The sequence below is a fragment of the Mustela nigripes genome, chromosome 4 (genome assembly GCF_022355385.1).
Source record: "Mustela nigripes isolate SB6536 chromosome 4, MUSNIG.SB6536, whole genome shotgun sequence".
Lineage (NCBI taxonomy): Eukaryota > Metazoa > Chordata > Mammalia > Carnivora > Mustelidae > Mustela > Mustela nigripes.
The window spans coordinates 29,088,251-29,116,064 of NC_081560.1; the positions used below are offsets into that span (position 1 = coordinate 29,088,251).

General features: G+C 39.2%; 1 protein-coding gene across 4 annotated transcripts in view; it reads right to left on the reverse strand.

Moving 5' to 3' along the window:
* The window catches only part of CPED1 (cadherin like and PC-esterase domain containing 1), a 264,988-nt gene that overhangs the window by 33,286 nt on the left and 203,888 nt on the right, over nucleotides 1–27,814 (reverse strand). For all 4 annotated transcript variants that reach the window (XM_059396509.1, XM_059396510.1, XM_059396511.1 and 1 more), the window contains 2 exons: nucleotides 7,379–7,496; nucleotides 239–375 (listed from right to left, as the gene is read on the reverse strand). In XM_059396509.1, coding sequence (XP_059252492.1) covers nucleotides 239–375; nucleotides 7,379–7,496 — 255 coding nt within the window. The remainder of the gene's footprint in view (nucleotides 1–238; nucleotides 376–7,378; nucleotides 7,497–27,814) is intronic.

Consider the following 27,814-nt stretch of genomic DNA (forward strand, 5'->3'; position numbering starts at 1 on the left):
TTAATGTCGTCCATCTGTCAAGTAGACTTATTTGGAAATAATGGAGCATTCTGAGCAAGGATCGTTCAGGCCCTTCTAGGATAACATTTACCCATGACTCTAAAAGCCAACTGCATGCGGTTAGATATCATCTGCCGAGTAAGAGAGCAGGAACAGGTCTAGTCAATGCAATGGCATGGCTCTTGGTGCTACAGGGGGCATGAATGAGAGGCTTCCCCCCACCGGATCCAGAACCTACCTTCCTTCCTCCCAGGCACTGCTGGAGTTGGGGCTTAGTGAGAACACCATATTGGCAGTTATGGGGTTGCCAAGTTATTTCTCTCCAGTCGCAGGTCCTGTTGTCTGAACAGCTAAGGCAAGGCACGATCCATTGGCCTGGAATGGAAAGCGAAGCCTTTGTTCAGATTTTCCCAGTGAAACGAGTTTTTCAGTCACTGCGGTGAGAACACCACTCGTCACCGTGTAAGTCCACGGAGTGAGGCACGGCCCCCCGCCAACCAGATAGAATTGCAACATGTAGAAAGGTTCTGAAGTAACACAGCCTATGCCGAAATCAAGTAGGAGTCCTGCTCTGTGAAACTACCTTCTTGACGAAAAACCAAGCAATTGGATGCTCCTCCATTATTACTCATTTTTAAATAATGCATTAGCACTTAATAGGACCAAAGTAGATGGGAAGCCACTCACATTAAGGCAGTTGGCCACACATCCTCATGACCATTTTGGTGTGAATCTCTTCAGCACATTCTAAGCTCTAGTACCTTCATTTCTTCAGCAGCAAGAGAGGTGGGAGGATTTCATGGGCTAATGCACGTTATAATTACGATGTCAAATTTACCTTTGTTACTAACAGACTTCAGGCACAAAGGAGGTCACAAGCTTTAGTAAATGCTTATGAGATAAATGAATTGTTCGCAATGCATTTGAGATCTTTTCTATTTTATTGATAAAGTGATATGTATTCAAATACTTCCAATTTTAGTGTGAGTTGACATATTAATGATTTATTGGAAAAAAATTCAAAATATGACTTTTTTTTTGCTTTCTGTTTTTTCCTTCTTCATCTTTTCAGAAGTGGAGTTTGAACCCATACACTGAATACGGAGTGGTTACTTACATCCTTTGTGGACAATACCCTGACATCTCCAGCAATCAAAGGCCTTACCCTCAAGGTCTTGCTTATGTTACCACTAGCTGTTTCTCTTCGAAATAACGAGGAGGTAAATATTCCTAGCTGCTTTTTGAGTTAGAAAGAAAAAAAAAATGAACAACTTTACCCACTCTGGCTTTGCTTTGTGGTTCTGGTAACAAAAATATTTGGTGTGACACTAATTTTAGTGAGAATTCCTAATTTCAGGTGATGAATATGGTGCATTAACATTTCATGACCTCAGGGACGTCAGAACTGTGTATTTGTGGAATAGTTAGAAATAATACACTATGAAAGAAGATCAAGTTTACGGCTCACAGAAAAGGAAAGAAAAATTGTGGGTCTATTAAGAGAGAACTGGGGGAGATAAAATAGTACTCCCTGGGAGGATTTTAATGTATTATGTAATTGAAATATCTACCCTACTAGATGTTAGGTGTCATTGGTGTTAAAACCTAATAACTAAAAAAAAAAAAAAAAAAAAAATTACGTTTCACAGCACGTGTCAGATGCTAGGGATATTCTGAGCACTTTAATATATTAACGTATGTAAACCTCTTAACTTACAATGCTAAACCTCAAGAAATTTATAATCAGGTTAGAGGGTTACAATTTATACAGTAAAATAGTTACAACACAATAAAGGTAAGGCATAATTGAGTAAAGATATCTGTGTGGTGCCAATAGGGTGTGGGCTCTGGAGACATACACACACCTGAGCTCCGCCTCCAGCGAGCTGCACGGGCCTCAATGAGGCCCATTAGAGTTACCTACAAAGCTTTTTAAAATCCCCATGCTCAAATTGTATCCTGGACTGATTAAATCAGAACCACTGGTATGGAACTGAGGCACCAGGATTTTTTTAATGCTTTTCAGGTGATCCTAATTTGCAGCCACAGTTGAGAACCACTATTTAACTTGGAAAAATTCTCTCTAGGAGAAAAAAAATATATAGCACCTAACATAGTGCCTGATACCTAGCAACCAAGGGATAGATTCCCGCCCCCCCTCCCCCCAACCTTAAGTAAGCTGTGGCAGTTCAGAATAAGGAAAGCATCGTGAGTGTCAGAGTTTCTGGAAGGTCGGGTCTTCTGGATAGATCAGATTTGGAGAGATAGAATGGGTGGTACTTTGGGTACAGTGACGAGGTAGCTCTAACAGCAGTAGGACTGAAGAAGTAAGAGGCCTCCGCAAAAGGTTCCATGTAGGAGAGGAAAAGAAGTCTGCTAGGTAAAAGGCATTTCCTAAGTTTTCAGATGTAGAGAAGAGCAGTGCTACTAAAAGACATAACATAGAGAGGCGCCTGGGTGGCTCAGTGGGTTGAGCCTCTGCGTTCAGCTCAGGTCATGATCCCAGGGTCCTGGCATCGAGCTCCGCATCGGGCTCTCTACTCAGCAGGGAGCCTGCTTCCCCCACTCTCTCTGTCTGCCTCTCTGCCTACTTGTGATCTTTCTCTGTCAAATAGATAAATTAAAAAAAGAAAAGACATGACATAGAAAAAAATTTATTTTCTCCTTCTTGAAAAACTTCAGTCTCTAGACTGAATGCAGTTAATGACCCTTGTCCATTATATACATATTATATATTACATATACATTGTATATGTATATATCCTAAAGGACATAGAAAATTTAGGAGAGATGTTGAATAATGAACGGCAAAATGAAGACTGTCCTCAAAATGCTTATTTCTCCATCCAATTCTCTTTGTAATTTTTCTGTGGTTTTCATTCATCTTGCTTCTAATTCTAACTTTGCCCTGGAATATAGGATTTGTAATCAATAACCACCTCCTGCATATATATCTTTACATCTTCATAAAGATGTAAAGTGGTCAGTGGGCATCCTCTCGAATGGAGTTGGAATGGGGCTTTGGGTCTCCTGTCCATCCTCCTCTTTTACAGATGAAGTAAACTGAGGACCCAAAAATTGAAGGACAGAAGTGGGATCATACGGTTAACGACTCGCTGGACCAGAACTCAGGTCTTGGAGTCTCCAGTTTGCTGATCCTGCTGTCATGTTAGGCCCGGGGAGCACAACCCCATCAGCCAGAAATGAAATATGGCACAACGATCTCTTTGGTAGCACTTACAGGAAAACACACAGATAGGTTATTTTAATAAATTTATCTTTATATTGAAATGTGGAATTTATTTAGTGGGTTCCTATGTTGACAGAGACTATGTTAAAAATATAGGATGGTGGGACCTAAATGTGTATCTGCTAATGAGACTATATTTAGTATTATTTTTAAGGGCTTGGTTTTCATCAGATTCTTGAGTAGTTCAGAGCGCGTGCTTCCTCTCCCCCAAACACTCTAACCTTGCTGACAGCTAATTTTGTACAAACTGGGGCTTTCTTTGGCCATTTGCTTCTAAAGCTGAAGAAGCAAGAGGCAGATTGCAAGCACAAAAATCCAAATATGGGGACAATTAGTTTGTGGGCATAAAATCTCAAGCACATCAAAAGGACTCCTGATTGGGTCTCTGAAAATTTGGCCCCAATGGTTCATACTGCTATATATTTATATAGCCATAACTCTGCATTTTTGTATTGGTTAAAAATGCCCCCCCCCTTTTTATTGTGATTTAGTAATGCTGCTTGAAAGAGACATCTGTATAACATCAGCAGGACTGGAGTTTCTTGATATTTTAAATGATACCAGCTCTTAACTAAAATTGTCAAAAAGAGAGACATAAATTCTATGTTATATATTTAAACTTTGAATGAATCAAAGCTGTGATTTCTGAAATAGAGTATGACATGTGTTTTAGGGAATGACATTATGAGGAATAAAAATGGCTTTTGGGAGAAGTTATTTGGTTTATAATTGTAGCTTTATATTTAATGCACGTTAGGGCTTAGCCATTTACGTGAATCAGATTGGCTGACATAATGGAGAGAAGAAATTCACCTTTGTGACTTGGGGCCATGGTGAGATGTAAAACCATATAGATGGCACTGACTCCTGACTCTATGTTATAAAATAAAGCAGTTTTCACTTAAGGAAAAAAATACATCATATGTTCAACTTTAGAAGTATTAAAGTACAAGCTGTCATATTTTCTTGCTACAAAGAAAAGATGGTACTATCTTTTGTTTACATATCATAAAATGCATTTGGAGCTATTTTTCTTTAATGTTATTCTCTTTCAAAAATCATTGTATAAATTTCTTCATCAGGATAGAATTGTTTTTTTCTTTCTTAAGCAAAAGATTTTACTCTTGGTTGTGTCTTATAGTTAAATTATTTTTTAAAGGCTAAACATCAACTTAAAGATTAAAACAAACAAACAAACCCGGCACTCAAAATTGTATTAGCTAGTGTTATTGAAAAGACATGTAGAGCATCATTTCATTGGCAAGGTGAAAAAATGGATCCGGTTTGCTAAGTAACTATAATGTGCTGTGAAAATAAGATTTTGGAACTAATCTATGGCCATCAAGCTAAAGCCGGAGGGCCTGAGTCAACTTCCTTCTACTGCTGTACACCATGACAACTGCTTTCAGCAGGACGGAGTCCTACTGTCCAGGAAGGAAATCTCTGCCTGCAAAAGAAATCCATTCTTGCAAACTGCTGTCCCTGGTCTCACTCATTCGTTTTGAATCTTTGAGTCTTTAGGATTGTATGGTTGGGGCAGTGAGCCCGGACTGATCGTACCCTGACTGCTCACAGTGTTCCACGGAAAGGAGGAGGACTTGGGTCTTGGTTTTAGTTCAGCATCCATTTTTAAATCATACCTTAGACATTGAAAGATGGAAAAGGGGCCTTGTTTGCTCTGGAGAAACATGCAATCGAGGGCAGTCATCAGTAATGCACCTTTGACTATATTAATACACACGCACTGTAATGTGTGTACCTATACTCCTGTATCTATGTATTAAGTTCATTATAAAACAAAAATAAGGACGATTAGAAATAAATAAATGCGCGTATATTTTCATCTTTACTGGTTTCAACCCGTGGACTGTCCCATGCCATTCCCTCCCCTTGCTCCTGTGGATCATTCCACTCTGAAGACTGCTGGTTAGTGAAAGAGACAGAAACATAATGAAGTACGTGCTCAGGGGGGCATGTGCCTACCGTGTTCTGTGAGCACAGCAGGGAAGCCAGTCTGGGGGTGGGGTGGTGAGGAGAGGCTTCCTAGAGAGGCAAATACAGCAGCAGGAGAACGAGGCTGGATGGGAAGAAGACTTTGAGCCCCAGGGGACAGCACGGACCAGAGTGTGGAATCATGCAGGTGTCCTGCGGGCATGAAGTGAAACCAAGAGAATGGGAGGACCTGGGGGACAAGGAGGGCCAGATTTAGAGGCCCAGTACTGTCAGGCGAAGGACATGGACTTGCCTGAGGAGTCAATTTTGGGGTCTTCTGTGAAGAAGCTTAGCTATTCAAGGTACCAGAAGTTGCCTGCTGGAAGGCAGTCTCTCCTGTTAAGAACCAGGCACAGAGGGCACCTGGGTGGCTCAGTGGGTTAAAGCCTCTGCCTTTGGCTCAGGTTGTGATCCTGGGGTCCTGGGATCAAGCCCTGCATCGGGCTCTCTGCTCAGTGGGGCGCCTGCGTCCTCCTCTCTCTCTCTCTGCCTGCCTCTCTGCCTGCTTGTGATCTCTGTCTGTCAAATAAATAAATTTAGAAATCTTTTTAAAAAAAGAAAAAAGAACCAGGCACAGAGGCAGCTTTGTGACGGGGCCTGGCACATAAGTTACAGCAAATTTAATAAACAGGAAAAGGGGGCGCCTGGGTGGCTCAGTGGGTTAAGCCGCTGCCTTCGGCTCAGGTCATGATCTCAGGGTCCTGGGATCGAGTCCCGCATCGGGCTCTCTGCTCAGCAGGAGCCTGCTTCCTCCTCTCTCTCTCTCCCTGCCTCTCTGCCTACTCGTGGTCTCTCTCTGTCAAATAAATAAATAAAATCTTTAAAAAAAAATAAATAAACAGGAAAAGGTGCCACTTCTTGAGGAAACTCAGTACTGTCTCTTTGACTTTTGGTGGAGAACTTTTGACTTGGTTCAGCAGGACGAATGGAATTAAGTTGTTTTATGATTCTCATAAAATGTCATCTGATAAAAAACATCCTTAACTAGACACATTGGTGTCTCCTTTGTATGTAAGAGCCTATATCTCATTTAGCTGCGAATCGTAAACTATACCACCTGACGCGCCATGATGGGTAAATCCCTCCCTGTGCGCCGGCTGTAATTCATTATTCAGAACACATGTTCAAGAACAGGGGCTATGCCCACGTTTGTTAACTGTGCATGGCAAATTGCAATTTGTACTGCCCATTTGTGAAACTCATTTCCCATTCCAGTTGTGGTGTGAAGTTCATGGCAAGGGTAGAAAAGTTCCTGAGTGTTTTCTCAGACTCTTTAGATGAAGGGAGGCTTGGGGTCACGAGGCCAGAGGGACAACCAGGAATCTCAGAGAAGATGCCCCCTGCTCCCCTTATCTCTTTGGAGGTAATTTCAGTCCCAGCTTTAGCTGAACCCCAGGAGTCTCCACCGAAAGAAGAACACTGGGGAAGGAGAGGAACAGGGAATGTGAGCAGTGGCACCAAAGTGTCTCATTAGGATTAGGCAGGGTTCAACACTGCAATTTTGATTTGACATAATGACTTTCCTGCCTCTGTTAATTCATGCTCAGTAGATGGGAGACATTAGTGATCATTCTCAATGATTTTTTCTTAATAAATGATTTAAACCTACACTTGTTCCTTTAAGCAGTTCTTTGGTTCCCCAAATAGCCAGCAGATATTTACTTTGTCCCGTCTCTGTAGAAATTATAGTGCTAAGTGAATTGACAGAGTGTGAACAAGTCAGACTCCTTGTCCTCAGACAGCTGGCGATCTGGGAAAACTGACCTCGAAGAATTATTTACATACTTAACATTTAAATGATTGTGGCAATGGTCATGGAAGAAAGGCACAGGATGCTATGGAAATAGAAATAAAGAAATAAAGCAGGGGCTCAAGAAAGGCTTTCTGGTCGATATCTGTAGATGAATATGGATAAACCAGGCAAAGAGCAGAGGGTGAAGAAAAAAAGATTTTGGTGCATCAAAATAGTTCACATACTAAAGCAATGCATTCTAGATTAATTAGATGTGTTACCATTCACATCAATGAAAAAGTCATGCAGCACCTTAATTTTTCTTTGCATAAGGATAGTTTAAGTAGATACGTTTCTGTATTAGAAGATTTTTGAGGAGAAGTGATATCCAGAGTAATAGTCACCTGTTGTGTCCCCCGATGGGCAGATCTTTAGTTCCGGCTGTGAAATGGCTTCAATGTAGTCAGAGGAAATAGGCTGTAACCCACAGGTTTCCTCTGGGTGAATCAGCAAACCACAATCCTGCATTAAAATAGTAGAAATTAGCTGTAATGAACCTGACCTATAGTAATAAAATCTAAAAAAACAAGATTATTTTCTGTGCCAAATAACTTATGCAAATAACTTTTACCCTTCTCGTGGTTTTGACTTATCAACAGTTGTTTGTGCTAGAAGTAACTACCTGCCTTGAGCGATGAATATAAATTCTAATGACAATTTAGCCTTTATTTTGGCATTGATATTCATTACTGCATTAATACTGCCACTGGTATTATTATTGCTCTGCCATGTTTTAAAGAAATGGATGCAAGTTTTACCTTAAAAAATATACCTGTGTGTTGTTGACTCATTAAAAACAGACTGTAAGATAATATACCAAGTGAAAAAAACCATCAATGTGAAAAAAAAATGGGAAATATTTGAGGAGAATGTTAACAGATGAATTTCACTTCAAAGCACATTTACTACAGACATGGAATTAAATACATATATATATATATATATTTTTAAAAAGATTTTATTTATTTATTTGACAGAGAGAGATCACAAGCAGGCAGAGAGGCAGGCAGAGAGGAGGAAGCAGGCTCCCCACTGAGCAGAGAGCCCGATGCGGGGCTCGATCCCAGGACTCTGAGATCATGACCTGAGCCGAAGGCAGCGGCTTAACCCACTGAGCCACCCAGGCGCCACCAAATACATATATTTTATTCAAAACATGCTCAGATGTTTAGAAAAGTAGGTACCATCTCACTGCAGTGAATATCATGATAGACGCATGTTCAGTACTAAGCGATGTTTTCTCTAGTCTGAGAGGCGCAGTGGAGAACAGCCGTTTAGCTCTCTGAAATCTCTCTTCCTTTTTCCTCTACTCAAGCAGGTCAGAGCACTCTCACTTTTCCTTCCTCCCCCTTCCTCCCTGCCCCCCCCCTCCCTCTTCCCCTCTCCTCTCTCTCTCTCTCTCTCTCATGCACATCTGTGCTCTCTTTTTATGGAGGTAAAATCGGTACGTAACATTATACAAGTTTCAACTGTAAAACACGACAATTCAACAGGTGCACACTACCGAGTGATCTTCTAGCTTCTTCTTACCAGGTGTGGACTCCTGGGCCTGACCTGTGTCCCTCCATCCGACCTCGCCTCATTCCACCATCTCCCCGCTCTCCTCCGTCTATCACACTTTAGGGTGGGTAAAAATGGCTATTGTCTCTGCTGGGAATGCTTTCCTTTTAATTTGCCCTGGAGAGCATCCTTTTGTGTCTGAGGTCTCAGCAAGGCCTTCTTGAAACTCTGGCACGATTCTGTATCCCCACTCTCGTCCGTGTCATCCCTGCTTCTTTCCTTCATACCTCTCACCATTTCGTGATAATTTGGAATTTGTGTCTTGTCCCCTAGACTGAACATGCCATGAGAGCAAATAATTATTCCACGCACACGTATACCCAGTCCTTCCCAGAGAGTAGGCAAATATTTATTGAATGCATAAAAGATTAGATGTAATTGTTTCCCACTTCATATCATAAATTCAAATTAATAGAGAGAAATAATTGGCTTGACCTCTTCTTTGCTCGGTAACTCTGTCTCCAGTGAGCAGTTTCTAGTCACCTTCCCTCACCCTCTCTCACCTCCTCATACCCGACTCAGATGTCCGCACCTCGTAGGAGAAGATCCAGGATATTAAGGAACCAAAGGGAATAGGGATGATGTACAGACTTCAAGAAATCTTGATTCAGAATACATATTTCCATTTTTAAATTCACAACTGAAGCTGGGGTTTAGAATACGGATGAGAGATCAGTATTGTGATTTGAATTAAGGTGTTCATTATAAAAGAGAAATTAAAATAACACAAAGTTAATAATGTGAGGAGTTTTAGTCTGAATAAACATCAATGAGTGTGTGTGTGTATGTGTGTGTGTGAGATAGCTATCTACACATTTATTTTTGGTACAGCCTGGACCTTTTTTAGGACTAGAAAAAATGACATTAAGCATCGGCGAGATTGCAAAAAATGTTTCTATCAAACATGAGGAAGGGCAATGAGAAATAGCATTATACACTAGTGATGGGATTGCAAATGGGCCCAGCTACTTTTGGAGGGGAGTTTATATTAAAATAAAAAACTCACAGACTCCATAGCCCTGAAGACAGACTTGTCAGAGTCTACTCTAGAGAAGCCCTCATGTAATGTCTAAGGATAGATCTAACATGGAGAGGTTTCCAAGACCCATGATAAAGAAACAAAAAAACCCAAACCTAAAATGCTTTGTAACAGAACAACATATGTCATATGAAACACACCATGAACATGACACCAAATCACATACAGTCAAGCACTTTAGCTGTGCTCAGTGTATGAATAAAAAGATACCTTTTAGCATACATATATAGATACAGACAGATGATGATGATAGATTCATTCACACATGCAAATAATGTTGAAACATTTCTAAAACTCGGATTTGGATAAGCCTTTGGAAAACTGTTGCTTGTTTGGGGTCTCTCTGGCATGTGTGTATGTGTGCGTGTGTGTGCAAGGGCATATACTAATATTTGCCAGGAGGGTATCAGAGTCCAGACCTCAGATGACAGAGTCCTAGCTATTCCCTGTTGAAGCCCCACATGTGACTAACTTGTACCAGTCGATGAGAAAAATGTGCTGTTACATGTGCTGAGGGCAGGTCCCGTGGGGGACCCACTTCAGTTACCAATGAGTGGGTGGAGGCTGTTTTGGGTAGGTTAGTCACAGGAGCTTTTCTGAAGTAACAATATCTGAATGGAGTAATGAGAAAAATCAGGGAATGAGAGTTGTAAGAATAAGAAATTGCTGGTCAAAGCCCACAAGATAAGGCCAGAAAAGGATTTATCTGACATCCCAAGTTAAAAAAAAAAAAAAAAAAAAAGAAAAGGGGAAAAAAGGTCATTTTTTAAAGAACTCATGTGTTGACAATCTACATTATAAAGGTCAAATCATGGGACCTCTCTTGAGATGGTACCTCCATGCTTATCTACTACAGACTCCTACTCAGAGGAAGAACAATTAATTCATAATGTGGTCCTAGGCAGTTTTGAATATAGCTTCAAAATGGACAAGTGTTAATACCTAGCAAATGCAAAGTTCTTGCTGAAAACACCAAGTCCCCAACCTCAAGTGGCATTGTCCAGCTCATCGTCAGAAGGGCCTTCTTAATCTTGTGCTGAAACCTACATCTCATTTGTTCTAACTGGATCTTCTTAGCTGCAGCTTAGAAAAAAATTACTGTAATAATACAGAAGCTTGTTCTGATCCGACTTCAAAGTTTCTGAAACAAATGGTTGGAAATAGAGCATGACAATCTTCTCCAATGTCCACTGTTTGCACTTTCTGAATACCAGGGATCCCACATGTGAGCCCATGATGATAGCATAAACATAATGCAAAGAGCACAGGAAAGCAGCCTGGGAGTCACACTGGGTGACCACGCCTGCTCTGTGGAACCATGGCCTGTCTGTGTCTGAACTGTTACCTGGTGCGCTGTTCTTTCTACCTCAGATGGACTTCCCGTGGGCTGCTGTTCTGTGACTCTTGGTAGATCAGACCCGTTGGTTCTAACTGAACAGCCATGACTCTAGCACATTCTAAGATAGGACAGGAATCAAAGTGATATTGCAAAGGATAGACACAGCTGAAGGTAGGAGAGGGAGAGCGGATTTCAAGGTTAAAGAAATTTAGCCCTACCTCCTTTCTGTAGTTTAGGTCAAAGAAGATTCTATTGTATTCTGTGTTTTCTTTTGAAATTCTCCTTCACAGTTAATCTTTGTTTGCAGTTCATAAATCATAACCCTTTAAGTTAAACTCCTGGCTACTTTGGAAAACCAAGGCAGCCTGCGGAAGTGGACATTACTCATTTTCCAGCTGTAGCCAAACACTGTTACTCTTGAGGCTGAAAGAAACACAGCATCTGGCTAAATACAGACCCGAGTCTGGAGACTGGCAGATAGAGTTGGGGGAGTAAGGAGAAGAAAAGAGGCATCAGTATTGCTGGGTGGGCTCAGCGCACAGGTTATGAAATAGGAGAATGTTGGCATACACTGGAAAGAGCCCACTGCGTTGAGTCATATGTGTGAATTCAGTTCCAGCTTTGCCATGAACTGGGTCTATGATGCTGAGTAAGTCACCTGATCTCATTTTCTCAACATAAAATAATGGAGGCTAGAGAGAAGAGAGGGGGAAACGCATTAGATGATCTCTTAAGTATGGCAGCAGACAATGTTGGTGCCTACACAATACCCATTCTTCTTCCTTCCTTTCTAACAGGAGGACCTTTGCTTTGCTGTAGGTAGCAATATATCAGGATTAAAAAAAGAAGAAATTCAATTTCTCAGTCTTCTTTGTGGCCAGACATAGCCATATGACATCCAAAAAAAAAAAGAGGAAAGAAAAGAAAGAAAAATTTGTTAGTGAAATAGGAAGTTGGCTGCGATTTCTAGAAAAGTTTTGCTTCCCTGATGTAAGCTTTGCCTCCTTGATGTGCATTTTTTTGGTCACTCTGTTTCTTGATTCCTTTTAGAATGTAGATGCGAGCCTGAAGGAGCAGCAGCCATGTTGTGACCATGAGAAAACTTGAGCTGAAATCTGGAAGAGCCCAGGGCATTGGTGCTGATGCAGAAATGCAGCTTCAGGTTGTCTAGCTCTGCACTTCTTGCTATGGAAGAAAAACTAATTCATACTTGGTCAAACCACTATGGAAATAAGAATATGCAGTCAAACTTCTCTTTTCCTCTAAGAGTTTGTGAAACCTGTTCTTCTCAGATGTATGAATCTTTCTGAGTAATGCTTTAGATATTAAAAGTGATTTCCCTACTAATAACAAATTTTAAACTATCTTAGAAGAAAACACCCATTAGCATCTCTCATCTTTCATCGCTGGGGTGATTAGAAATTTGTTCAGGTTTGAGGGGTACCTGGGTGGCTCAGTGAATTAAAACCTCTGCCTTCAGCTCAGGTCGTGATCCCAGTGACCTGGGATCGAGCCCCACATCAGGCTCTCTGCTCAGCAGGGAGCCTGCTTCCCCCTCTCTCTCTGCCTGCCTCTCTGCCTACTTATGATCTCTCTGTCAAATAAATAAATTTTTAAAAAATCTTTAAAAATAATTTGTTCAGGTTTGGGTATATTCAAGAAAATGAATGACAGCTCTTTAGGTCTTAAGTGTCATCTCTTGGAGCCTCAGAGTCTAGATACACAAAAAAGGTGATATTTAGCAGAGTTGCTTAAAATGGCATTAACCTTGGAAAGCTCCACATTTAAAGTCTATCGTTTTGCTGGAGATGTCACAAATTCCTGACTGGATTGCCATAGCTCTCACTAGAATACAGTAAGATAATTAGCAGGGATTTCCTTGTTCAGACTTGTGTAAAGTATATCTGTTTAGGATCTAATTTTAAAAATTGACCAACTTTTCATGAAGTGCTACAGTGACTAACAGAAGAACATGAAGGTGCCCCTGGTTTTGTCTACTGCCCTACGCATGAATTCATGATCACTATTTCTTGTTGCAAGTTTTTCTAGAAGCCTACTTAGTTCTTATAAAACAGTGTTTTGCCATAAAGGAATAGTAGTAAGGAATAGTCGTTCTAATTTTTAATGTGATATTGCCCTATTTTTGGAGCCATGGACTATTTAATCTGGTAGGTGTCTTTAAATCTTACTTTCTGCACCCATGTAATCATTCCTTCAAATAATTGTCTCCCTCTCCTACTAAATAATGAAAAATGCCCCCCCCCCCGCCCAATTTAAAAATATACATTCACTCCCTATGGCACCCAACTCCTTCTGAGTCACCCATTTCTTCCTCTGTCCCTAGCCTGTTGCTATTTCCAGGAACTCAGTAGTGACTCTCAAACTGGACAATCCTGGCACAGTCCTGGGAGGCAGAGTCCCCTTCCATATCAAGACTGAACTTTTCTATAAGAAAAGTTTCTTATATAAAGTATAAAAAACGAGGTTCCTAAAGGATCCTAAATTTGTATGGAACCACAAAAGACCCCAGAGCAATTTTGAGAAAGAAGAACAAAGCGGGAGCTTCCTGATTTCAAACTACACTGCAAAGCTATCATAATCAAAACAGTATGATACTGGCAACAAAAACAAGCATATAGATCAATAGAATAGAACAGAGAGCCTCCCTAAGCCCCATGCACAAATATACAATGGAGAAAATAAAGTCTCTTCAAAAAATGATGCTGGGAAAACTGGACAGCTATATGCAAAAGAATAAGACTGGAGAACTACCATACATTAAAATAAATTCAAAATGAATTAAAGGCTTGAATATAAGAAGTGAAACCACAAAACTCTTAGAAGAAAACATAGGTTAAAAAAAACCCTCTATGGTACTGGTCTTAGTAATATTTAATAAATTCAAAATGAATTAAAGACTTGAATATAAGATATGAAACCACAAAACTCTTAGAAGAAAACATTGGTTAAAAAAAAAAATCCTCTCGGATACGGGTCTTAGTAATATTTCTTTCTTTCTTTCTTTTTTTTTTTTTTTTAATGATTTATTTATTTATTTATTTATTTGACAGACAGAGATCACAAGTAGGCAGAGAGGCAGGCAGAGAGAGAGGAGGAGGAAGCAGGCTCCCTGCTGAGCAGAGAGCCCGATATAGGGCTTGATCCCAGGACCCTGGGATCACAACCCGAGCTGAAAGCAGAGGCTTTAACCCACTGAGCCACCCGGGCGACCCTTAATAATATTTCTTGAGACCACTCTCCTCAGGAAAGGGCAACAAAAGCTAAAATAAACAAAAGGGATTACATCAAACTAAGAAGCTTTTGCACAGTGAAGAAAACTATCAAGAAAACAAAAATGCAACCTACTGAATGGGAGAAGATATCTTTAAATCATATAACCAATAAGGGGCTAATATCCAAAATATATGAAGAGCTCACACAACTTAATGTCAAAAAACCCCATATAACCCAGTTAAAGAAATGGGCAGAGGACTTGAATGGACATGTTTCCAAAGATGACATAGAGATGGCCAAAAGCACATGAAAAGATGCTCGACATCACTAACCATCGATGAAATGCAAAAGAAAACCAACATGAAATATCACCTCACACCTCTCAAGTTGGCTATTATCAAAAAGACAAAAATAACAAGTCTTGGTGAGGATGTGGAGAAAAGGGAACCCTTGTGCACCGTCGGTGTCAATGTAGACTGAGGCAGCCATTATGGAAAACACTGAGTTTCCTCAAAAAATTAGAAATAGAATTACCCGAAATCCAGCAATTCCACTTCTGGGTATTTGTCCAAAGAAAATGAAAACAGCAATCCAAAACAGATAAAAAGGTATATTCACCCCTGTGTTCATGGAGCTATTATTTACACCAGCCAAGATATGAAAGAAACCTAAGTTGACAGAAGAATGGATAAAGAAGTGATATATACATAATGGAATATTACTTGGCCATAAAAAAGAATGAGCTCTTACCATTTGCAACTACACAGGTGGACCTAGAGGATATTATGTTAAGTGAAATAAGTCATCAGAGAAAGACAAATACCATATGATTTCATTTACACATGAAAACTAAAAGCCAAAACTAGTGAACAAATGAAACAAAGCAAAAATAGGCAGTAACAGGAAAAAATTACTGGGAGACAGATGAAAATGGTGAAGGGGATTGATTCAGAGGTCCAAGTTTTCAGTTAAACAATAAATGTCATGGAGATATAATGCATGCTTATGATATTGCAATAATTTTGTAAGGTGACAGTAACCAGTCTTGTCATGGAGATCATTTGTAATGTATAAAAAGATTGGATCACTGTGATGTATCCCTTCTACTAATAAGATACTGTACATCAGTTATATTTCATTTTAAAAAAGAAAGAAAAGGAGTTAATTTCTCAGAGGAGCTAATTTCACTGTCTTGCTCCAAAAGTAATGAAGTATTTTTTGTCTTCGCAGTGTCTCTAAATTTAACAACTGCTTTCCTTGTATTGTAGTTAGGAAGACATAAAATATTGAGTAGCTCTTATAGGATTCATATTATTAGATACCCAGTGAACATTCGTAGGAAATTAGCTGAGGTATACATTAGCAATAAATAATTACAGCATAATCCATTTGATATCATTCTTTACATACCACACTGATCTTTGAAATCAGTGAAAAAACTGAACTTTTTCATTAAGAAAAGAGTGTAATGAATATAAATTCATATGAAAGGAGATTTATATCCTTTATGGAAGGCACTTTGGAAATATCTTGTGAATATAATTATACTCCAAAGACGTCATCCCATAGATATACTTCATAAAGTCTGCAAGGAAATTTACTGGAGTTATTTGTATAACAACAGAAAACTTGACACATTCCAAGCGTTCATCAATAGGAACTGATTAAATAACACCCACTTAATGGAATATGTTATAATTCTTAGAAAAGAAGGATGCAGAGTGAAGATATGGAGAGATATATAAGCTACATTATTAAGAGCAATAAAGCAAGTCGCAGGAGATTATGTAGACCAGGATCTCATTTAAGAAAAATAAAATGTTAGATATTACATCTGTTTGACTGTGCCTACATAATTACTGTAACGATGGCCAAGAAACCCTGAACAGTGGCTCTATTAGAAGATTAAGAATGGTAGGCCAGGGGTGCCTGGGTGGCTCACTGGCTTAAAGTCTCTGCCTTTGGCTCAGGTCACGATCCCAGGATTGAACACCACAGCAGGCTGGAAAAGCCTGCTTCCCCATCTTTCTCTCTGCCTGCCTCTCTGCCTACTTGTGATCTCGGTCTGTCAAATAAATAAATAAACTCTGGAAAAAAAAAAAAAAAAAAAGAATGGGCGACCAGACATGAGGAAGCAAAAACAAACTAAACTTCTGTTTTTAAAGATCACGCCATTGGTATGGATCATTATTATATTTTTAAAAATACATATATAAGTAAAAAAAATAATATTTAAAATGGAAAAGTAAATGAAAAGAAAGTCAGAAAAACACTGTTACCTCCTTTAAAGGTATATTTGTTTTCCGTGACTGCCATAATACATTACCACCAACTGCATAGCTAAGAATGACAGAAATGTATTGTCTCACATTCTGGAGGCCACAAGTCCAAAATCAAGATGTTGGCCCATTTGGTTCCTTCTAAGGGCTGTGAAGGAGTATGGACCTGCACAGTCACTTAATAGTGTCTTCTGTTCCCCGCGTTTGTAGTTTATCAGTGGAAGCACAATTAAAAGGGAACTGAGTAAATATTCCAGGTAGATGGATGAGCACCTGAAACATTCTGGAGCTGAGCGCAAACATGGCCCCTCAAGGTCAGAGTGGGTGGTATTTGAGGACGGAGATAGGAAGTGGGTAGGAATCAGTAAAATTATTTTGGAATCATGATTTTCATCCTTGGCTCATTCTAATGACACAAATATTAGAATGGTGATAATTAATTATCTTCTTCAGTGTTGTTCTGTTTAAAAATCGTTAACAGAGAATTCCCTTTTATAAAACTTCAAAAAATTTTCACTAAGTAGATGCCCTTTTAAGAAATAGTACAAAAGTAAATATTTTTGCTGAGGAGGAGGAGACATTTTAACTTTTATTTCACATTGCTCCAATAAACATTTGCAGTGAATAAGCTTCACCTATACAATAGTCTCTCTTTACATTTTAATGAAAATGAGTAACTAGCCAGATTATTCTACTTTGTGTGGAAGGGATCTCTAAGAACATTGCTTTAGAAGTTGATGTTCCTGTTTTAGTGAGAGTTTATCAATAAGTTTTTAATTTTAATGTTTTTTAAGGAATAGTGGAACTTGGTGTCAGGCAGCAGAATTATAAATGCGGCTTGATTGGCTATTTGTGTTTGGTGTTCATAGTCTTATGCGGAACACATTAGGACCCATGTAGAAATGAGCCATCAAAACGATAACACAATTGTGTGTTTCTTTCCTTAAACATCAGCTGAAAAGTGGCTGTATGTTACACTACCTGAGAATATTAAGCTGGTCCCCAGTGAACTCAGGAAAAGGGGAAATTGAAACAAATTATAAACAGATGAATTAGTTCCACTCAATTAAATTTATTAATATGACATCAATATTTGGAATACTTCTATATATTTCTCATGCATTCCAAATCCCTGAACTAATATGCAATTTTCTCTCTTCTTCTTCTTTTTTTTTTTAAACCTAGATGGCCTCTAAATTAACTAGGATGGGGCCAGCATGATCCTGCTTGCTGGAGTCCATTCTGAAAGGCATCCTGTATTCTCAGTTTAGAAGTGCATGTGAATGTCTGGGTTTGTGGACTTGGGTCTGGAAATCTAGCGAGCTGGAGCCTCTGAAGGGACTGAGGCTTCCCACTTCCGGTGAGCTGGGAACTCCAAGGAAAGCAGCCTTTGTTGTGGTCTTTCAGCACTTTTGGTTTTGGGTCCAGATGGAATCCAGAGGGTAGATGTGAATGCAAATGAAAAGAAAGCATGAATTTATAGGTTGGGTATGTGAAAAAGTTCAGTTCTTCTTTTTTTTTTTTTAGATTTTATTTTTTTTTCGGTATTCCAAAATTCATTGTTTGCACACCACACCCAGTGTTCCATGCAACATGTGCCCTCCTTAATACCCACCACCAGACTCTTCCAAACCCCCACACCCCCCTCCCCACCCAAACCCTCAGTTCAGTTCTTTTTGATTTGTGAACAAAGGAGTGTGGAATTGGAACTGAGTCATGACCGTAGGGTCTCTCAGGCTCCGAAGCATCTGGATCAGTTTGGGAAGTGACAGAACAACAACATCAACAACAACTAGAAAAGGTTATTTCATATTCTTAAAGGAGCAAACCTATTATCTGTAGACTGAAGTGGGAAAAGGAGCGAGCAGAAGGAGTCAACAGGCCACAGAGATATTTGCAAAGACAACTTTTAACTGATGTTTACTTATCAGCAGTGGTGACACCAAACAGAACAAACATTTGCACACATATTACGTAGCAAGCAGATCTTCCCAGGAAATATTGATCCCTCATAGGGAATAGAACGGATAGATTTCAGCATGGACTGTGCCACGGGTCAAGAGTCCACTAACAGACCGTACGAGGTTGTGATCCTTCAGAATTTAGCTTTGGTAGGGAATCTTCTCAGTGGACCAAAGAGAGTTGCCTATTTTCATCCAACGTGCAATTACATTAGTTTGGGTCACCTCGTGGGTGTTTCCTGCCTACATGCATCTTGGAGACTGCTACACAAACACACCACAGCCACACACGCCTACACATACACACCAGGGACCCACACACAGTGATGCTTTGAACTGGAGAATTTTCAAACTTAAAGGGAACTGTGCTACACTACAAAAGAATTCGCTCCTTAAATGTCTTAAGTTGTAAATTCTACTACTTTTGAGGCTTTAATAGTAATTACTGAGCCCTAATGGTATTCTTAAGGATCACCCACTAATCAGCTTCCTGCACATCCACAGTTAAGCTCAAAGAATGCTGAATGTGGCTACATTCTGTTTAGAAGGACATGTTGATGCATTCAAAGCCCAACATCCAAGCTACTGTGGCATTGTAAGATCTAAAGTTAATACTAATTTTTAGTTTAAACGCATCCTAACAATGCAAATATTAGACGCTATGAAATGGATTGTGCTATGGCAGGATGGCCCTCCCTGTGTGGTTTTATATGTTTAGACATGTTAATTAGACTTTTAAAAATACTCTAGGAGCAGTCTCAAGGTCACCCCTCCTAAGATATAACACAGAGAAAAATGTAACTCCACAGTGCAGAAACCCAGCCAACACTACCCTCATTAAGTGAACGAGAGAAACACATTCCTTCTGCAGAATTTTTGCCACAAATGTGTAAGTTCATCTAATCAGAGAAAACATATGATCCAAATTGAGAGGCATTCTTCCAAATAACTGACCTGTGTTCTCCAAAAGAGTCATAGTCCTGAGAAACAAGGAAAGACTGTGGAATTGTCACAGATTTGAGGAGACTAAGGCACATGATAACTAAAAGCAATCTGGGGTCCTGGAACAGAAAAAGAAAATTACTGGAAAAACTAGTGAAACCCATACAAGGTGTTTGGTTAAGCAACTATATTGTACCAATATTAATTTCTTAGGGTTGAGAGTATTGATAAAGTGCCATGGTCATGTGAAATGTTAGTATTAGGAGATGCTAGATGAAGGGCATTTGGGAACTTTCTGTAATTGTAGAATTAATTTTATAACTTGAAATACAGTCTAATACAATTTGATAGTCTTATTGTAGGGTATTCTTGAAGGGTAAATATACATTAACGGTAGAAGAAGGTTCTAATCATTAAAATGCTTTCAACCATTTGGTTGAAGTGTCCTATTACACAGTAAAAGCTCTGCATAGTCATGTGTTATTGGCACCCATGGATATCCCATGGCAGAAATTGTAATCTACAATCATTTTGCTCTCAAAAATTGTTACAATTGTGGGAGGACAGTCTATAGGCTGAAGCAGAAGTAAGGAGCACCTACTGTATTTATGGACTAACTCCTGAGGGGACACCAACCTTCTGGTGAGCTGACAAGGAGAACGAGAAATGGGCTTTGGAGAGGACCTGCGTTATGTCAAGGACTGGGGTCGGTACTTCCAAGCACGAGTGCCCCGAATCTTTACAACTGTTTGAACATTCACTCGGTAGATGAGGACATCAAGATTTGTAGAGCTTAGGGAAGCTTTCCTGAAGTCAAACAAGCTAATAAGTTGAGTAGCTAGAGTTTGAATCCTGGGTCTAAGTTTAAACCCATGCTTCATAGACTGAAAAATGAAACAAAATAAAGCAAAACACACCACAGTAAGAAATGAAGATTGTGTTTATGAAACATTTCCAGACCAATTAACTCTTCATCAGGGAAGACTCTTTCTTCATGGCCGCAGATGGCATCTCTAAACATAACCAGCTGCACTTTAAAATGCTTACAGTTGGTCAAAATGGGACTAAGCAAGAATGTGAATGATTCAGGTCAAATCTATTCCCTCTGATGGAAAAAAGCCTCAGAGTAACTTTTCAGTTCATGCTTGGTCACTCTGATATATATATCTCTATATATGTCTATATAGAGATATATATATATATATATTTTAAATTTACTTTTGAATAACAGTATATCGGGAAGTTACTTATTAACTAAAGACTTAAAATTAATTCCCATGGTAGACAATAAACAGTTATTTACATATTATGGCCTATCATCAAGGAAAATATTTGTTATAATATGATTTTCCAAATCATCAGGACTCCTATGTCATGTGTTTTTAGTGCTCCAAAGACATTTAGGCTTTATGACATTCATTTGCTTGTTTGTTTGTTTGTTTGTTTGTTTTTTCCAAAGCGAATTCCTTTAGCAGACATTTGTTGAGCATCTCCATGAGCCAGCCACAGAGACGGCCCTCATGGAGCTCTAGCAGAGAAAGCAGATATGTAAACACACGATGGCTGTGGAAAGTGCTAACGGCTGTAATAAATATTGTTCTGGATACAGGGCTGGCATGAAGGAACATGATCAACCCTGCTCTGCAAAGAAGATTTCAACTTGAAGTATACTCAGAGTTCACCAGGCAAATGGGGGCAGGTGGGCTTTCCAAGCATCAGACACCAGGGAGTCAGGGGCAAGGCGGGAAAAGCCGCTGATTCTCTCCAGTGCTAAGGTCTACCAAGGAGTGAGCGCCCTTTGTATCTGAAAGCTAACTCCACCTGGATTTAGAAATGGCAAATTTTTCTTCCCTTCTATGACTGTTAGCTTGAGTTTCAGTCCTTAGGCATAAAATATACAAGACAGTCTAGAACACACGGAAAAATAGATTTTGAGTACTTGTGTTCAGGGACCATGTAAATCATATGGTGGCAGTTGCAAAACTTTGAAGCTGTGTTTTCACCATGCAACCCGGACACACCAGCACAAGCTTTGTTATTGCCAGTTATCGGCAAGTATGCCCAGTGAAAAGCTGGCATTTTCCTGTGGAAAATGTGCTATCTTCTTTGGCATGCAATGCAGAATTGTGTTGCCCATTTTCATGGAGGAAATCAGGACTACGGGACTCCCACTTCCAAGAGAAGGTGTCCTGGAGAAATTTCAAGATAGAAGATTGTGCTTTAGCTTGTCTAAAACTTCCCATGGGTTTCAGATTAGCTCATTATTTCCTGAACTTGGATGTTGTTGCCGTGATTTGATCATTTCTGGTAAGCGGTTGTCACAACTCACTGTGTGGGATGAAATGACTCTTTCATTTGAAGCCAACTGTGAGTCCTTATAGATCACATATCTCGAAGTCTATACCACTTCAGCCTCAAAAGGCTGCTGCTATCCATCTGCCTCAGGTTGCCTCTCTCCACCCAGGGAAAACCACTGGCTCTTCCCTCCTTGGACACAGGCTTCGTGGATTTGTGCAGTGGTCTTCTGCCACTGCTTCTCCATAATCCACAATCACATGGCATCTGAAGCTGATTGCCAGAATATGTTACTTCTCTGCATTAATCCACAGCTGTTCAGGGATCCTGTTGTCACCAATCAGATATGCTTGCCTGGCATTGCAGAGCCAAGTTATAGCTCACATTGCTTTTAAAGTCGGAGGCCTGGCTTGGTTCTAGAACTCGGCAGTTGTTACCCTGCTCAGATCTTTGTTGCTCCTCAGTGTTTTATCTAAAGGCCAACTGTGTCTTAAGGGTCCACTGAATTGGCTAACTTTGACAGGTTACAACCAAAAGGGACAAAGCATTAGACAATGTTAATTCCCACTGAGTCCTCTTTCCTTATGCCGGGTGTTCCTTGTAGTTGGAGCTGTGTATATAACTCTAGGTTTTAATGGTGAATGCTGATAGTTGGAGAAAAAATAATATGTAAGAGGATAAATTGTTCAAAAGATTGGCCATTTTTTTTAATCATTCCCTATGGTGTTTCATAAAGTTTCAAAATCCTATTTCAATTGTACTTTAAAGATTTTTTTTGAAATAAAAATGATATAATGATTCAAAGAAGGGCTTATAGGTTCCCCAAAGTATGTTCCATGAAATATAGGTCTTTTGGAAGTCACTTTGTAGGTGTAAAGTCAAAGAGAATGGTGTAGACCAATGAACCTAACTTTTGGCAAAAAAGTTTTAAATGGTTTTTGCCTATTTTTATTGTTAGCAGTAAGTCATTCTGTCAACATTTCTTTTTTCTAATTTAATAAAGCTATTTCTTAAAATATGGTTAACAAGTTGTCATTGTTTATACTGGTGATAATTCAGCACTTTTACATTTTTATTTCCTAAGGAGAAATAAAACATTTTTGATGAAATCTCTTTGACTATCTATTAAAGAACCTATGACCAGAAGAGTCTTTATAAGTCAGCTGCTCTGATGACTAGTTAGTGTTGAAAACACTGAACTAAGAAATCATGTGGGATCATTTGTTCTATCATGTGCTCATGAGTGAAAAACTCATATGTGGCAGCTAAGATCAAAACAAAAAAAAAATGTCACAAAGCTATATGGAAACAATTGACATCCATTTACTATTCTTTTTAAAATTATAAACAAAAGAAATATTCTCTGATGACAGACATCTGTCTGGCATCACTAAGAAATCATTCCTGGGAACGGATAAGTTCTTGAGCTAGCTCTAAGTTTTCCTTTTTCAGTAAGTCACCAATTATGCACGTGATATGATTCATATTCTATGAATATGCCAATTTCTTTGTTAATTTATAGCAACCCTCCTGAGTGTCAATAACAAAAGTCATTATGTGGATGGTACACCATGCTATTAAATTTAATTTTTTAAATGGGATTCCTTTTCTGAAAAATATTAACCATATTTCATGTGCTACCTCAGATGCTGTCCATTATTATGCCCCGGAAATTGGTTTATATATATTGGAGTTCTCCTATGAAGTTCACTTCATTGCGGGGTGCCAGGAAACAGAGCCACTGAGGTCAGGGGGCCCGTAAAAGACTCAACAGGTCCAGATCTAACCTGATCAACAGTACAATGGGTTATTGGGTCAGGGCTATTGGATCAGACTGCCAACTTCTAATTTCAGCTCTACCACTCACTGTCTTTGTGACCCGGGGCAAATTAAATCCCTAGTTACTTTAGTTTCCTCTTCTGGGAAAGCCTGCCTCATAAGACGGCTGAGAGGATTAAATAAATGAATACATGCAACGAATGCAGAACCATGCACGATGACAATAAGGGCTCGACAAATGTGGTTATGATTAAAATTGAATATCTATCAAGGGCCAATAGCCAAGTTATGTACATTATGCAATGTATCTATGCGTTAGTATTAGCTCCATTGACAGACATTCTAAATACAGAGCACTTGTCTGACGGAAGGTCAGAATTTAGACACAAGCCCATATGATTCTAACATCCATACTCATTTCCTTTTATCATTCTAAATTTAAAAGAAAAATGCCTGGGTTCATGCTAGCTTTGCAACATGGCACAAATAAGTTACTTGCTCCGAGCCTCAGTTTCATCACATTTAAAATGGGATACAAATAAAATAAAATAAAGTAAAATAAAATAAAATATGGGATACCAATGTAAGTTCATCATTGGTCTTGAAAAAAAAAAAAGAAGTACCATTCTGGTAAGTAATGTTGATATAATTTTATTGTAATCCTAAAACTGCTTTAAAAAATTAAGTATTTTTTTAAAAGCAGCTATAAAATCAGAACTCAAGGAGGGATAGAGCTTACATTGAACTGAAAATACAGTTCAGTTATAGTATGCATGAGGGTCTGAGAGTTCATTGACAGCTGAGGATGGACAGACAGACAAGATCAAAGTCATCTAAAGGGAAGTTGAGATAATTTCCTTGGGACAAGTTTTTCAGAACTGAATTATTGTCAAAAGTAATGATTATGTACTTAATGTCTTATAGCCACATACAGAAATTAAATGTGTTCACTTAAAAATGCAAGTCAGTTATAGGCATCAATTTATTTGACACACATTTAATTCTCCATGACAAGTGATACTTCTTGTGTTATACATAACAAAAAAAAAATGAAATTGGAAAAAAACCTGCTTTAGAAATTCCCATATATACGGGGTCATATTGGTTTCAACAAGTACACATGTAAGCTGGTAATATTTATATGCTTGAGAATTAAGAAACTATTGTGTTTCTTTCTGCTATTATTAATCTTTTTTTTTTAAGATTTTATTTATTTATTTGACAGAGAGAAATCACAAGTAGATGGAGAGGCAGGCAGAGAGAGAGAGAGGGAAGCAGGCTCCCTACCGAGCAGAGAGCCCGATGCGGGACTCGATCCCAGGACCCTGAGATCATGACCTGAGCCGAAGGCAGCGGCTTAACCCACTGAGCCACTCAGGCGCCCCACTGCTATTATTAATCTTAAACACCTTTACAATCGCTTAATAAATATTAGCTTATTTAATTCTCAGTGAACTTAAATAGCAACATATATGTAGTTAAATGAGGCCTTTCTAATGATAATAAAAATAACTGTGGGCATTTCCATATTAAGGAAATAAAATTCATTATATGTAAAAATGATTAAAATTAAATTAAAGGCGTCAAACTGTGCTAAAGTGTTTAGATGTTATCTTTCCTGTCATTAATCAATTAATTAGTAATATAGAGATGTTCATTAGAAGGTTGGAAAATAAAAAATAAATTTTAAGAATAGAAAGTACAGATGAGGGGCGCCTGGGTGGCTCAGTGGGTTAAGCCTCTGCCTTCGGCTCAGGTTATGATCCCAGAGTCCTGGGATCAAGCCCCACGTCAGGCTTTCTGCTCAGCAGGGAACCTGCTCCCCTCTCTCTCTCTCTGCCTGCCTCTCTGCCTACTTGTGATCTCTGCCTGTCAGATGAATAAATAAAATCTTAAAAAAAAAAAAAAAGAAAGTACAGATGATATTTTGGATTTCAGCGTACCCCTATACATGCATACTATGTTTCAGTTGTGCATTATATACATAGTACGTACTACATGTACATACATGATACAAAAATGCAGTTAAACTGTTCACTGTGTTTTGTAATCATCTTTTTTAACCTTAATGTAATATTAGAACATGATAGAGGGGCGCCTGGGTAGCTCAGGTTAAGCCTCTGCCTTCGGCTCAGGTCATGATCTCAGGGTCCTGGTATTGAGCCCCGAATCAGGCTCTATGCTCAGCAGGGAGCCTGCTTCCGCCCTCTCTGCCTGCCTCTCTATCTACTTGTGATCTTTCTCTGTCAAATAAATAAATAAAATCTTAAAAAAAAAAAAAGAACATGATAGAAGTATTTTGATGGTGATGGTGGCGGGGTGGGTTATAGGAATAGTTAGATCTGCATATTAAAACAAAACAAAACGCTTGGGACACCTGGGTGGCTCAGTCAGTTAAGCGGCTGCCTTCAGCTCAGGTCATGATCCCAGGGTCTTGGGATCAAGCCTTGCCTTGGGCTCCCCACTCAATGGGCAGCCTGCTTTCCCTTCCTACTGCTTGTGCTCTCTTGTACTCTCTCTCTCTCTCTCTCAAATAAATAAAATCTTTATGTATGAAAAAAAAAAAAATACCCTAATGAGGCTACCCTGAGACTGCTGGGTCTAGAGGCAGGAAGGTAGGTGAGACAACTATTGCAATCATTCAGGGAGAAGGTGGTCACAGTCTGCATCACAATGGTAGGGAAGGAGCTGGGACACAAGAGACCTGCAGCAGGAAGTTGTAAGTAGTGAAGGAGGGGGAAAAAAATCTAGAAAATCTTTTGGAAACTTTTGGGCTACTGGATGGATTCATGAAAAGGGAGCGAACAGCTTGTTCACGAATGGAGGTGCAGGAAGAAATGTTCAGTTATTTTTCAAGCTCAAAATGCCTATGGTATATGCAGGTAGATCGCCCAATGGACATTGGCATAAAAAATGCTTAAGTATAGACTACTGAGGAAAGGACAAATATGGTGATATTTATTAAAATACTGTTTTTTGGGATCAGAGTCATGTTTCTTTGACTATTCACTCACTGGGAATGATGAGAAGTTGCACATGTCCACCCTAGTGACAATTTCCAAACTTTCTGGAATGATGATTCTCTACCATTACTTGTTCAAATTTGTGTTTCCCTTTGCTTAAAAAAAATCCACTGGCTCACCAGTGGGCATCGGTTTAGATCCAAATTTTTGGCATAACAACCAAAACCCTTCACACCTGAGATCAGTTGTTCTCACCAGAGTGCCTCTCCCTTCTCTTTCTCGTTGTTATCCTGTATTCCAGCTCCGCACATCTCCTTGCTGTCCCTCCATGATTTCGCCTCTATCTAGAAATCCGAGTGTGCTCTGGGACCACGTGAAATTCTTCTCTTCTCTTTTTTTTTTTTTTTTAAGATTTTATTTATTTATTTGACAGACAGAGATTACAAGTAGGCAGAGAGGCAGGCAGAGAGAGAGAAGGAGGAAGCAGGCTCCCTGCCAAGCAGAGAGCCCGACGCGGAGCTCGATCCCAGGACCCTAGGATCACGACCTGAGCCCAAGGCAGAGGCTTTAACCCACTGAGCCATCCAGGTGCCCCGTGAAATTCTTTTCTATTGTGAGAAATCCTTCCTGGCTCCCACTCCCTTCTTGCCTCAAAGAGGTCATTCTCTCTTTGCTGTACTGTCCTAACATGATACTTTCCCTCAGACATATCATACTCTATTGTAATTACTTATCTTCAGGAAGGTGTAGCTTTTTCTTTAAGCTTCCTCAGAGTTTGATATGTATGTATCTATATATATAAATTACATAGTACATAGTATAACATTTTCCCCAAGAGCTAGACAACCTAGATAGTACACCTAAAACATCTTCTGAATAAATTTGGGATTTGAGTCACTTTGCCCTTTGTTCAATATGTGATAGGTATTACACTGTGTATTTAATAAATACTAAATGTCAATCCAATTCTTTTCTGGTTTCTTGGCATGCAATGATATCCCTCTTGGTTATAAGAGAGCCTGAAGTTAAAACTATTGGAGAGAAGAATCAATATCTCTTCATGATGTATGTAAATTAATAGAGCACTTCCTTGTGCAAGATTTGTCGGTTTGTCTGAGAACCAGGCTGACCATGTATTTCTATTCTTTCTTTAACATACAATGCTGTGATGAACCAGTGGTGGTGAGAGTGTAGGAAAACAGGCATGCTTTTACATTATCTATGGAAAGTACTTTAGCAGGATCTATTGTGCGTTAAAATACTCATTCTTTTTAATCGATTAATTCTACTTTTATTTTCTTTCTTACAGAAATAAGACTGCATGTATGTAAAAATGTATATGCAAAAGGATGATTACTGTAGTAGTATTTATGACAGCAAAACATAAGA